We start from the raw sequence: 12,729 nt of genomic DNA, 5'->3' as shown, positions 1-12,729 counted from the left end.
TCTTCTTTGTCTACCATGACACTGACAATGTTGCTGCAACAAACGTAGCTACGAAGTCACTCCATACATTGCAGAAATATCTGAAAAGCTGAGGAGAATTTTTCAACCAGCACAACATACAAGACCCAAGAATACACTAAGGCAGAAGCTTGTCTAAACCAAGGATAAAACACCCAGGGGTTGCTGTCTTTGCCAAAGCTACAGTTGTCACTTTTCCACTTTTCCAAAGTCACAATCAATCATTAGGTTTGCATAGTTCCTGTCTTAATCATTTTTGCAAATTGCTTCAAATTCTGAAGAATCTGAATATAAGAAATTATAAGAAATCTTCTTGTGGGAAAATGTTGTTGATTAGTAAGAAAACATGTTAAGATGGAACTTTGAACATTGGATACTAGAGGCAACAAGAAAGAATTACAGACTATAATTAAAGGAAAAGAGACTCACTAACACAGAATATTCAAGGATATGTAAGAATGATGCATTCAGCAATTATTCTTAAGATTGTCAAAAAAATGAATTTAAAAGAAGTTATAGAACAGGAACAGGTTCTATTGGACAAGACTGAGACTGATGCTGATTTGAATATGGATTTAAAAATGAGAGTTTAAATAATGATATGGAAAAAGATCTAAAGTACATTAGATTTACAAATAAAACTGGCTGTCTTAATAATTAAAAGGGGTATACAAATAAAAACCAAAGAAGTGACTTGGATAACTTTCTTATTATGGACTTATAAAAAAGATGTGTTAAAGTTTTGAAGGAGGTTTCTGTAACTCTCAATTACAGCATGCAGTTTGCACATGAGTTGAGATCTCTAAACATTTTTGATTGCTGATTATATATGACTGCTCATGAAACTAGGTTTTATTCTCAGTCACTAATTCCAGATATGAGCAAAAACTGTTTTCCTGGACAGCCTGGTGATAAATCATATTTGGTGTAATGATTTGAAAAGGAAAATATGACCACTGAGCAAATAGAGAAGGACAAATAATTCTGAGTAGTGAAAAATGGTATGATCAAAATTGTGACAGGAGTATAAAGTTGCTTCTGAGCTAAGAAGTAAGTTTTAATATTGTTCCAGACTGTCTGATGGCTGTCTGATCATCACTTTGTTTTGGTTAAATATCTAGCCAGGTCAATTTGCTAATAATATTAATAAAACAAAAAATTAATAATCCCAAATATTCATGTGATGAATTTTAATTTAAATTAATGGTTAGAATTATGATTATAAATGAATCAACAATGCCATTTGTTATGTCTGGGAGAGTGGGCGCAAGGAACGGAGACGAGGCATCGAATAGTGACTCCAACTCTTTATTAGTGACTTCAGAACAGAGCTAAAATACTTGGGCAGCAGCAGCTCCTTTTATAGAGCTGGCTGCTGTCAAAACACCCAATGATTTGAGTTTGCCGCGCTGGGAGCGTCCAATCAGCGGTGACCCGCCAACAGCCAATCAGATCAGCCAAAAACGACCAATCACAATCCGCTATTAATGGGCCAATCAGAAGTGCAGGTTTACGAGCCTGTCGTGGAAGGAAAACTATTAGAATTGCAAACTAACGAGTTGCTTAGTTCGGAACACCCTTCCCCCCTAGGTTCTGTCTCAAGGGTGGGGTGATGTATTCTCGCAGGTAGGCAGGTTGTCTCACCTGTCTACCTGATTTGCGTTGCTCCACCAGTCTTTGCCCGGACTCTGGTTCCGGTGGGCTGTTCATTGAGCTCGGCAGTAATGATGATCTGACTTCTCCGTTGGGTGACTCGGGGTTGTCATTCCTACCCCCGTCAAGGCTGTCATCTGGATTCTCTGAGTTAGCTGATGCCGCATTGCTGCTTCGTGGAGAGATGACCATCTGCCCCGGCTCTTCTTCGGAAGGTGAATATTCTGGGTTTGGTTGCGTTGATTTCTGAGTTTCGAGTACTGGGTCGGATACTAGTTCATTTTCGGCCCCCTCGATTTCCCTTCCCCCCCTGGTTTGGAGTTCGGGGTTTGTGAAGGAGGTAGGTGCCAACCTGGAGCGTAGTTGGTCGATGTGGCGCTTCCACAGTCTCCCATCAGCAGTTTGTAAACGGTAGGAACGGGGACCCGTAAGTTGAGTTATGGTAGCGGGGACCCACAATGGGTCACCTGTAAAGTTTTTTTGCAAAAACCAGGTCATCTACCTTGAACGTGCGATACTTGCTGCTGGACCCCAGGGGCTTTTCCGGCGTGTAGGCAGGGTGTAGGCGGTCAAGATGTGATCGAAGTTTCCTGCCCATCAGGAGTTCGGCTGGGGTTTTATTTGTGGTGCTGTTTGGAGTAATGTGTTGGAGGAGAAGCATCCTGGTCACCTTGTCGTGGATGTTCCCTTGCTCCATCTTGTGTAAGGTTTTCTTTGTGAATTGGATCATTCGTTCAGCCCTACTGTTGGCCGCAGGGTGAGCCGGCGATGTTAAGGCATGGCGTATCCCCCGGTCTGCTAGGTACTGTTCAAATGCCAAGGCGGTGAATTGTGGGCCATTGTCTGAAACCAAGACATCTGGCAACCCGTGTGTGGCAAATAGTCTGTTTAGTTTTTTAACGACGGCCTCTGTGGTGGTGCTCTTCATTTTGTGGACTTCAAGCCAGTTGGAATAGGCATCCACTGTTATGAGAAACGTATGACCCTTGGTGGGTCCCGCAAAATCGATGTGGATACGGGACCAGGGACCTCGGGGCGTTTCCCATTCTGTTGGTGGTGCTTTTGGTGGAGCTGAGTGTGTTTCCTGGCACTTGTTACAGGTGGCCACCCAGGTTTCTATTTGCCTGTCCATACCTGGCCACCACGCGTAGCTCCTTGCTAGTGCCTTCATTCGCACGATGCCCGGATGTCCATCATGCAGTAGTTTTAGGACCTTATGCTGTAGTCTTCCTGGGATGATGACTCTGTCTCCCCACAAAACACATCCTTTTTGGGAGAAAAGTTCTGTCTGCCTGTGTTTGAAGGGCTTGAAGGTGTTGTTGGGTTCGTTGTCAGGCCAACCTCTTTCCACCCAGCTGAGGACTCGTGCCAAACAAGGGTCCTTCCTTGTTTCAGATGCGATGTCTTGTGCAGTTAGTGGTGGTGAAGGAAGTGTCTCGATTTGCAGTGTAGTTAGGGTTGGAGCTGGGTCGTCTAAGACTTCTGGTAGTGGAGAGCGGCTCAGGGCGTCAGCATGGGGAATGGCTTTTCCGGGTCGGTGTTCCAGTTGGTAATCGTATGCGGATAGAAACTCTGACCAGCGTGTCATTCTTGGCGATAAGATGTGGGGAGTTGGTTTATCCCCTGCCAAGATGCCAAGTAATGGTTTGCGATCGGTGATTATCGAAAAGGGTCTGCCATATACATACTCATGGAATCGTTTGATCGCTGATACAATAGCGAGAGCCTCTTTATCTAGTTGGCTATAGTTTCTCTCAGTTTTAGATAAAGTTCTTGAAAAAAATGCAATGGGTGCCTCAGTACCGTTTGGCAGGACGTGGCTCAGGATGGCTCCTACTCCAAACGGTGAGGCGTCACAGGTGACAGTTAATGGTAAAGTCTCGTTATATTGTATCAATACAGCATCTGATGTTAAAAGGTTTTTTACTTGCTGAAAAGCCCGCTCTTCTCGACGTCCCCAGACCCAGGAAGCCTTCTTGTCGAGGAGCCTGTGCAGGGGTTCAGCAACAGTCGCCTTCTGGGGTAGGAAGATGTTATAAAAGTTGATGAGTCCCAGGAAGGCTTGGAGATCTGTTTTGTTTCTAGGAATTGGGGCATTTTTTATTGCAGCCATTTTTTTCCCCGTAGGGTGAATTCCCTGTTTGTCAAGAAGGTAACCAAGGAATTCAACCCTCTCAGTGCATAGTTGGCACTTTTCCTTCTTGACCTTCAGGCCAGCATCTTTGAATTTTTGGAGGACCATTCTTAGTCGCTTTTCTAGTAGGCTTCTAGTGGGAGCGGCTATCAAGACATCATCGAAGTAGGGCACAACCGCTTTGATGCCTTGTAGCAACCTTTCCATCAGACTTTGGAAGATGCCAGATGCTACGCTCACTCCGAACTGGAGTCTATTACACTTGAATGCACCTCTGTGCGTGACTATAGTTTGGGCTTCTGCGGCCTCTGCATCTACGGGCAGCTGCTGGTACGCCTGGGCTAGATCCAATTTTGCGAATATTTTCCCGCCCCCAAGGGAGTGAAGAAGGTGTTGGATCACAGGTACGGGGTAAGCGCTCTGCTGAAGTGCGTGGTTTAGGGTGGCCTTGTAATCCCCACAAATTCTCAGAGATCCGTCAGGTTTTATGGGGGTTACAATTGGGGTCTCCCATCGGGCGTGGTCAATCGGTTCCAACATGCCTTGGGCTATTAATTTGTCCAATTGTTCATCAATCTTTGGTTTGAGTGCAAAGGGCACTCGACGAGGCTTAAGGCGAATGGGTGCAATATCAGGGCAGAGATTAAATGATATGGGGGATCCCTTGTACTTGCCTAGCTTCTCGGTGAAAACTTCCCGGAAGTCCTGGACGAGGGCCGCTTCCCAGTCATCGCTTTTGGTCTGGTTGATGCCCGCCAGTTCGATTCCTAGTGGCGCGAACCACTGCAAGCCTAGTAAGCTGGGTCGATCTTTATCGACGACGGTAAGAGGTAGGGTTGCGGTGTGGTCTTTGAAGGAGACTTGGACGTGGCTGGAACCGGCGACAGGGATCCTATTACCCTGGTAGTCCTTTAATATAATCTTCTGTGTGCTGAGGTCCTGGCGACGGATGTCAGGGATCAGCTGTTTGAGGGCTTTCCAGTAGACCATTGATAGGGAAGACCCAGAGTCGACTTCCATAACGCATGGCCGATTCTCAATGGTGACCCTTACTCAGATCTTTCTTGCATCAAGGGATGACGCGTGGCCGATGGTGATGGTTTGGTGTGCCTCTTCTCGTCTGGTAGAAGTGGCTGGTGCTCGATTTCTGTAGTAGTGGTTCCATTGGTTGCTTGGGCGGTCCCGATTTACTGGTGGGGTGCCTGTTGTCTGCCGGAAATTATTTTCTCTTCAGTTTGGGCTGGACCCTCGCTTGCTTCTACAGACCTTTGCAATATGGCCCCTCTTTCCACAGGAACGGCAGAGGGCATCTAGGAATTTTCAGTCTGACCGCGGGTGGTTTCCCCCGCATCCAGCACACTGATATGAAGGTTTGCGATTTCGCTGGTCTCGCTGATTGCGTTCTGACCTGAGTCTGTTGATCTCTTCTTCCTCGCTTTCTGATGAGGATTCGAGGTCTTCATGGTGGGTGGTCGTTGTGTGCTTCTCAGAAAAGAACGTAGTGTCACTAGCGAGTTGGCGGTGCAGTCTGTTCGTTTGGCGCATTCGAGCTGCCGACTTCCTGGTTGCTTCTGCTGCAGTAGCATTGGCGATGACATCTGCGAGGCCGATGTGTCCCTTTGCCATAATCTTGCTCTGGGTTTTGGGGTCTTTTAGACCCAGAACGATTCAATCTCTCATGGCTTCCTCTAGGTTTGCGAAGCCACAGAGTCCCTCCAGGTTTCTGAGGTCCGCGATGAAGTCTCCAACACTTTCGCCTTCCTGTTGGTCCCTCTGGTAAAACTCGTGTCTCCTGATGAGTATTGGCACCACTGGGGCATAATGGGCCCGGAGGATTGGGGCGAGGTTGTCCCAGTCCATCGTCTTGACTTCTGCTGGTTTAGCGAGTGCCTTTGCCATCTTAAAAACGGCGGGACCACAATGGGTCAGGCATACAGCTCGTTTCTTGCCAGGCATAGCATCCTTCAGGTTATTGGTTTCCAAGAACATCTGAAACCTGTCCATATACGAGTCCCAGTCTTCATTGGCTGGGTCAAATGGAGCGGGTGGTATGGCGCCGCTGGTCATTCTGCCGCTATTGGTTCACTATCAGCCACGTGCTCTGTTAGTGTTCAGCGAGTGCTCAGTCAGCTCTATCGTCTCCGCATCCCACCTTCATTGCTTAGTGTTATGTCTGGGAGAGTGGGCGCAAGGAATGGAGACGAGGCATCGAATAGTAACTCCAACTCTTTATTAGTGACTTCAGAACAGAGCTAAAATACTTGGGCAGCAGCAGCTCCTTTTATAGAGCTGGCTGCTGTCAAAACACCCAATGATTTGAGTTTGCCGCGCTGGGAGCGTCCAATCAGCGGTGACCCGCCAACAGCCAATCAGATCAGCCAAAAATGACCAATCACAATCCGCTATTAACGGGCCAATCAGAAGTGCAGGTTTACGAGCCTGTCGTGGAAGGAAAACTATTAGAATTGCAAACTAACGAGTTGCTTAGTTCGGAACACCATTGAACATTTCTTTTGGGCACATTATGTCTCCATATAGAATTAATGTATGAGATCTGTGTAGGAAGGAATAAAATGAGTGTTTTGGAACTAAAAGAAATAGAAACAGTGTCTAGGCCCCCTTTGGATGCAAATATTACAAGAACAGTCTAAGTGGATACTGTAGTGTTCTCTTACTCAAAGACGCCAGACATATAGTATGTAGAATTGGTTCTGGAACTTTTCATAGCAGCATTCATTGAACAATATTGGCAATATACACATTTCTGCATTCACAGTTCTTAGTATTTTTTAATCTTTCGCTATTCATTTATTCTTGAATATATCTGTAGAACAGGAATTAATTTTGAACAATTTAGATGATGAACAATAAGTAGACATGCACACCAATGTTACTATTGTTCTGACCAAGGCTTCTGAGACCGTAATTACGCACATGCTTATTTTAAAAACAAGCCTTGTTTTATTGCAACACTGGGAATTATTTTCATTCCCAGCTGATAATGAATCTCAAACAGTCCCTTGAGATAAGCACTCACCTTGCTTTCCTGTGAAGTGCTGCCAATAACAGATGTGTCCAATAAACTAGAAAAAAACAACTGAAGTACAAAGAGCTTCAAGAATGAATCTGAACCAAACGAACTACTTTGCTTCCTGCAAAGGTTTTATCATCTTTGCCTGTCCTTTATACCTTATGGGAGGGGCACTCACCTCCCAGCCTTACTCCTGAGTCGTCCCTTTTGTTTCAGTTGCTCTTGCCTTCTAGCAGCTCTGCGCACGCACGCAATGGGAACAGGCTCCCCTGGGTCCTCTGCCTCACTGCTGCCAGATTTCAAAGATTCCAGAAGCAGCACCCCACTCCCAGATGGTCCTGGCCCCCTCGTCCAAGTCCTCTCCAGACTCTCGGACTGATCCCCTTTCTTTCCCACTGTCCAATTCCGCTGCCATCTGCACAGGCTGCTGGCGAACCGCAACAACTATGTTGTTGATTTTCTTCATGATGATACTTCATATCATCATTTTGATTTCTTCTGTGAAGCAAAAAAAATGCTGAACTTTAATAGTACTATCTTGTATATGTCATTTCAGAGTAAGTCTGATTGTAATCAATGGGACTTTGCCTGGGTAAGAGGACACAGCATAGATCAATGTTGTGATATATGAGGATTTTTCAAGAAACCATTGTGATGGATGCTTTAGGATCAGGATAGTATAAATGTAAGAAATTGTAAGTTGGAAAAGCAAACTTCTTGTGTATCACAAAAAGTGATTTCTCATAATTTTTGGAAAGCATGTCTTTGTTAAGAATCTATTTATTACAAATAATAGAAATCTGCGGTACACATGTAAGTAATTAAACTTTATATGGAATCAGAAAGGAGCCTATAGATTTTTATAAGACTGTGCAGTTTATATTAGTATTATTGAAAAATATGCATGAGGAGTATGTTTAATATTTACATCCTTCTCAGAGTATTTAGTTTAGATTAGTTCAGAGTTTTCCAAGAACTGCAATCTGCCAGGACAAATTTCTGAAGTAATAAATCTGGCCCTGTTCCACTAAGTGTATTACTAGTGTATACATTTCTTCAATCATTGTTTCCTAACGTATTGTAAGATTTGGGATAGTTTGGCAATATCATTTTCTCATAGTACATCCTGGAAGAAATAAAAGCAAAATATTCAGGTTATTAGACTCTGCAAGTTATATAAAACCCTTGTCAGAACTGAAGACTGTTTATTCTAAAGGCGTACCAATGTTTTTCAATGCAGTTATCCTGTGCCAGGGGTTGTTAATCATTGAGATCACATGGAAAGGACCCATCCAATGGTTACTTTATATGCCAGTCTAATTGGTAGAGTGGTGATATGAGCACATGCCATTCCAACAAAATGCCCAGGAAGACATGAAATTTGATTCTGATGCCAAATGGAAATGTTGGAGCAGCAAAAATACATCTAAATATGAAAGCTGGTAGGAAAGGTGATTATTTTATTTTATTCCCAATGGTTAAATTGCAGCACAATATAGCTCTTCAGTCCATCATCATAATTTGAAAAACAAATTAAATTCAAAAGAGGAACAAATACAACAAGAGTAATTGATACAGATTTTCTAGCACATAATATTGTGTTTAAAATTTCATATATTGCGATGCATATAATGTAGTTTTGGGCTAGAGATTTTATTAACCTATACTAAAATATTTAGGAATTAGGTCCCTGCAGCATGAAACATTTCTTCCTATTAATAGCAGCATGGTTCTTCTTCTGTACTAATTACAGACTCAACTGTTGAAATCGGCAGCTATAGAAATCAAAGAAATAAATTTAAAAGAACTAAAAATATTTTTTTATTATTACCATGATCTGATGCAACTTGTAGAAATGGAACTCTTGGCTAATGAGAAAGAACTCTTTCTCCAGTGCCTAATACCATTAATATCCTAATGGATGTTCAAACAAACTGTGATTGAATGTTTAGTATAATTTGGAAGAAAAAGCATGTAGAAATAGAAATTAAATATTCTTGCCTTCCATCAATAATACTGTGTTCCTCCAAAAAGACGACCCACCTCGAAAAGAAGTCTATCACGTTTTTGAGCACATGCGATCATATTAAGCCCCACTCACAAAATTAGCCCGGGGTGCCGGGGGTGAAGCGAGGCACACAGGTAAAAAATAAGCTAGGGTGGGGACGGTGGGGTGGAGCTGCCCTACTTACCAGGCCTTGCACACCCTGACACCTGCCTTGCCTTCTTCTGTAGCTGCTTTGTCTGCGGCTGCTTGCCGCCACTCGCAAACATTGCCCTGGCCTCCGTTTCATCTTCAGATGCCTGCTGGAAGGCATCTGAAGGCTAAACAGAGGCCTGGGGGATATGTGTGAATGGTGGCAAGCGGCTGCAGAAGAAGTAGGCCAGCAGTGGGCTCCTGCTGGGCGGGGCTGTCAGTGCCACCATCGTGAGGTAAGTCAATAATTAGAATCTTCCAAAATGAAGGCCTAGCCATTTTTTTCTGGGGTCAAAAGAAAATAAGACCCGGCCTTCTTTTTGGAGAAACACGGTAGAAGGGACTTTTGGTAATAAATGCAAAGATCATGTAAGAAGCTCTATTAATCTCAACACCAAATATGCCAAATCTGAAGCACAAGGTTTGCAAAAACTCTTCAGTATTTATTTAGGACCTGCATGATTCTCAAATGATCCCGACTGATTACTAAAAAAAAACTAATTAAACACTATCGTACAAGATAAATAAATAGAATGTAAATCCAGCCATCAACACAAAACATATGCCACAAAGGACTTCATTCATTCCTTGGGAGGACAGCCAAGTCTTTAAGGCCTTCCAGAATGCCATCAAATAAATGGTAGCCACACAGGTCTTCCCACAGGACATATACCTTAATTGTCTTAAATTAACCTACAGTTGGGATACTCTGTAGTACATTTTTGATTCCGCAAACAAAATGTATTGATATATTATGACGTGATTGCCTTATTCCTAACCCACTATGTTCATCATTGTATAAAGTCCCCAAGCTCACAAAAATGCATTCAAAAATACAGACTTTTAAATTGAAATACATATAAGAAATGCTATTTCATTTTGTTAATAATATCACTCAATTATGATTCTAATAAATGAAATAAAAAGGATGGAACAAACCATAAATATTAGTTGTATCAGATGTTGAATTTTAACATATTAGTTTATTTTAATAGGAATTAAAGCAGTTAATTAATTAGCACATGGAATAGAAAGTCAACTATGTTTATAGATAAAATTTTAGAACTTTTATTTATTGTTTAATGTGGATGATTATGGATACAAAAGCTAAACATATTAAAATATTCATTTGATTAGCTTGATTTGGTCCGATTTTAACATTTCAAAGTTTTTGTGAACCAGCATCTCCTCATATTCATTCATCAGCTTTAGAAACTCTTCAATAGATTCTGCAAAATGAAAAAAAGAGTGAAATGTAATTAACCATTTAGCTTTTTAACTGTGAAAAACTCTTGTGTTTAAAATACATTACTAACTTCTCTTCGGTCATTTCATCAAGAGTAAAATTTCCTTGGATACAACACAAACATAATAAAAGAACATTTGATGGAAGGTATTATTATATTATTTCCACAAGCATTAACTATAAAATGTATTTTGTGTATAGAACAAAATATATACAAAATGTTGTACCAGATAGTTGCTTCAGATGTTGGAATGTAGCTAATATCTTCAGTGTTTTCTTCTTGTTGGGCATCTAAAAAAGTAGAAATATGTAGATCAGTAACATCTACCCAAGTAAATTACAGGGCACGATGTGCATGGTGACTATACCCCTTCTAGACCAGTGCTATTCCTGTACAGTTTACAATATTTTTTTAATCAGGGTTTCATTTTGAAGGGAAGTCCTTTGTCATTATTTGTTTAAGCCTCTTGTAACCTATTCTTTCCAATAGTCCTCAACACATTCAACTGATCAGTAAGAGATATATGCCAATGAAAAGAGGAAGGAATGCCACAGTCATATAATTTTTTTGGCAGAGCTCACAGAATTCAAAGTTATCAAACTGATTCAAAATCCATCTTCTGCAATACAAGTGATTTTAGAAACATTGAGATAATTCAGAACAACATATTATATCAAGTAAAAGTATTTACATCATTATTAGTATATATCTTTAATAGGTACATATATTTACTCCATCTTTTCTAGACACATCATATTTTGAACACAATTCTGTCAAGACATAAGATTTATGCAAATATTATGATCATACCTGTGTGCAACTGACATGACGATAATGCATAAAAAAGGTTGCAATGAAATTGGTTGAGTTCAAGCTTAAGAACATTTAGCTCCAAAAATAATTTATTAAATTATTAAAACATAATATTATACATTAAGCAGAAAAGATGTATGTACTTGTCATAAAATATAACTAATATGATATTTACTATTCCAATAAACAATGAAGGTTTTCCATTTACTATTTGAATTAATGATATGAAGATTCACCCAACTGACTACCACTAAAAGATATGAAAATAAAGCCTATTGAAGAACCATTAAGGGGAGTATAACCTAGAGGTCACTTCTCATATGAATCAATTGTAGTCAAATAAAACTTTTCTGTCAGTACTACTGTTGAACTGATAAAAAGTCTCCTAGTGTTACTAGTCACTGTAATTTTCACTAATAACTAATGAATTAAAAATAATAGGTCCTTAAGACCAGTTTGTAAAGTGGTTAATGTTTTGAAAAACAACAGAGAAGACCCAGTTTCAAGACAAAACTGTGTCAAAAGCTTATTGAGTGATTCTGGGACTGTCACAGTATCGCAACGTAATTGTTTTACAGAATTCCTGTGAAATAAATGGAAAGAAAAAAACCAGTTTGGGCTCTTTGAGATCTGGGAAAGGAGAAACTCTTCTCTTTCAAGTAACAATAAAAGCATTTAAACAATAAACTCCTGAACTTGTTTTCTTAAAAAAAAAAACCTGTGTAAAAACTAGCTATTGAAAAAAAAACAAATATAATAAAAGTATTTGTGCCATGTTTCAAACCAATAATCTTATTTATATAAAGCAAAGATTGTATTGCATTGTGGTGCTATATTAGCAGTGCTAAAAAAGAGAGGCAGAGATCTATTAGAGTGCATGGTAAGTACTATCTCATTTGAAACGGCAATATTCCTTATTCAAAGTAGTTACTAAGCTACTGAGGTTAATTTGCAACAACCTGAAATGCTCTATCTCAAATGGACAGGAATGCTCAAAGCAACAAACAGATAAATGTACTTCAGAAATGGAGCAGATTGAGTAGATGTAAGCAAGCTGGAAGAAATGAAAGAAAACAAGCTGAAGAACAAGAAGACCAAAAGAATACCTGATTAAGAAATATCACCTAAAAAGGGAAATTAAGGAAGCACAGGAAATAATACGGAGCAAATAACTGCTATAGCCAGGAAGATCAGCAGATACAAAGCTTGTATATGGAGTATCTTTGAGCCTCTGTGGCACAGTGGTTAGAGTGCACTACTGCAAGCTACTTCTGCAGCCAGCTGCCTACAATTTGGTAGTTCAAATCCCACTAGGCTCAAGGTTGACTCAGCCTTCCATTGTTCCGTGGGGATAAAATGAGGACCCAGATTGTTGGGGGCAATATGCTGACTCTGTAAACTGCTTAGAGAGGACTATAAAGCACTATAAAGCGGTATATAAGTTTAAGTGCTATTGCTATTGCTATCTTAAATTTCAGTCAGATCAGTTTCTAGCAATCCATAAATGGGGACAACCATAGTAAACCAGTCAACAGTTGACATAAGAAAAAACAGTGAAGTTCTGAGTGCAGCTTTGGGACTATTCCAGAAATACAATGTATAACTTGGATGAAGGAGGTAGATAAAAATAAAAAAG

General features: G+C 40.8%; 1 protein-coding gene across 5 annotated transcripts in view; it reads right to left on the bottom strand.

The window, feature by feature from the left end:
* Positions 1-10,085: 10,085 nt before the first annotated feature.
* The window catches only part of TTC29 (tetratricopeptide repeat domain 29), a 93,214-nt gene continuing 90,570 nt past the window's right edge, over positions 10,086-12,729 (bottom strand). For all 5 annotated transcript variants that reach the window (XM_087963059.1, XM_087963061.1, XM_087963063.1 and 2 more), the window contains exons 11-12: positions 10,507-10,570; positions 10,086-10,262 (exon numbers count right to left, since the gene is read on the bottom strand). In XM_087963059.1, the coding sequence (XP_087819185.1) occupies position 10,262; positions 10,507-10,570 (65 nt within the window). In that variant the 3' untranslated portion in view covers positions 10,086-10,261. The remainder of the gene's footprint in view (positions 10,263-10,506; positions 10,571-12,729) is intronic.

The sequence above is a fragment of the Notechis scutatus genome, chromosome 4 (assembly GCF_049901735.1).
Source record: "Notechis scutatus isolate UNSWTSFEM ecotype Mainland chromosome 4, rNotScu1.2, whole genome shotgun sequence".
Lineage (NCBI taxonomy): Eukaryota > Metazoa > Chordata > Lepidosauria > Squamata > Elapidae > Notechis > Notechis scutatus.
This window is presented reverse-complemented; position numbering and strand designations above follow the sequence as displayed.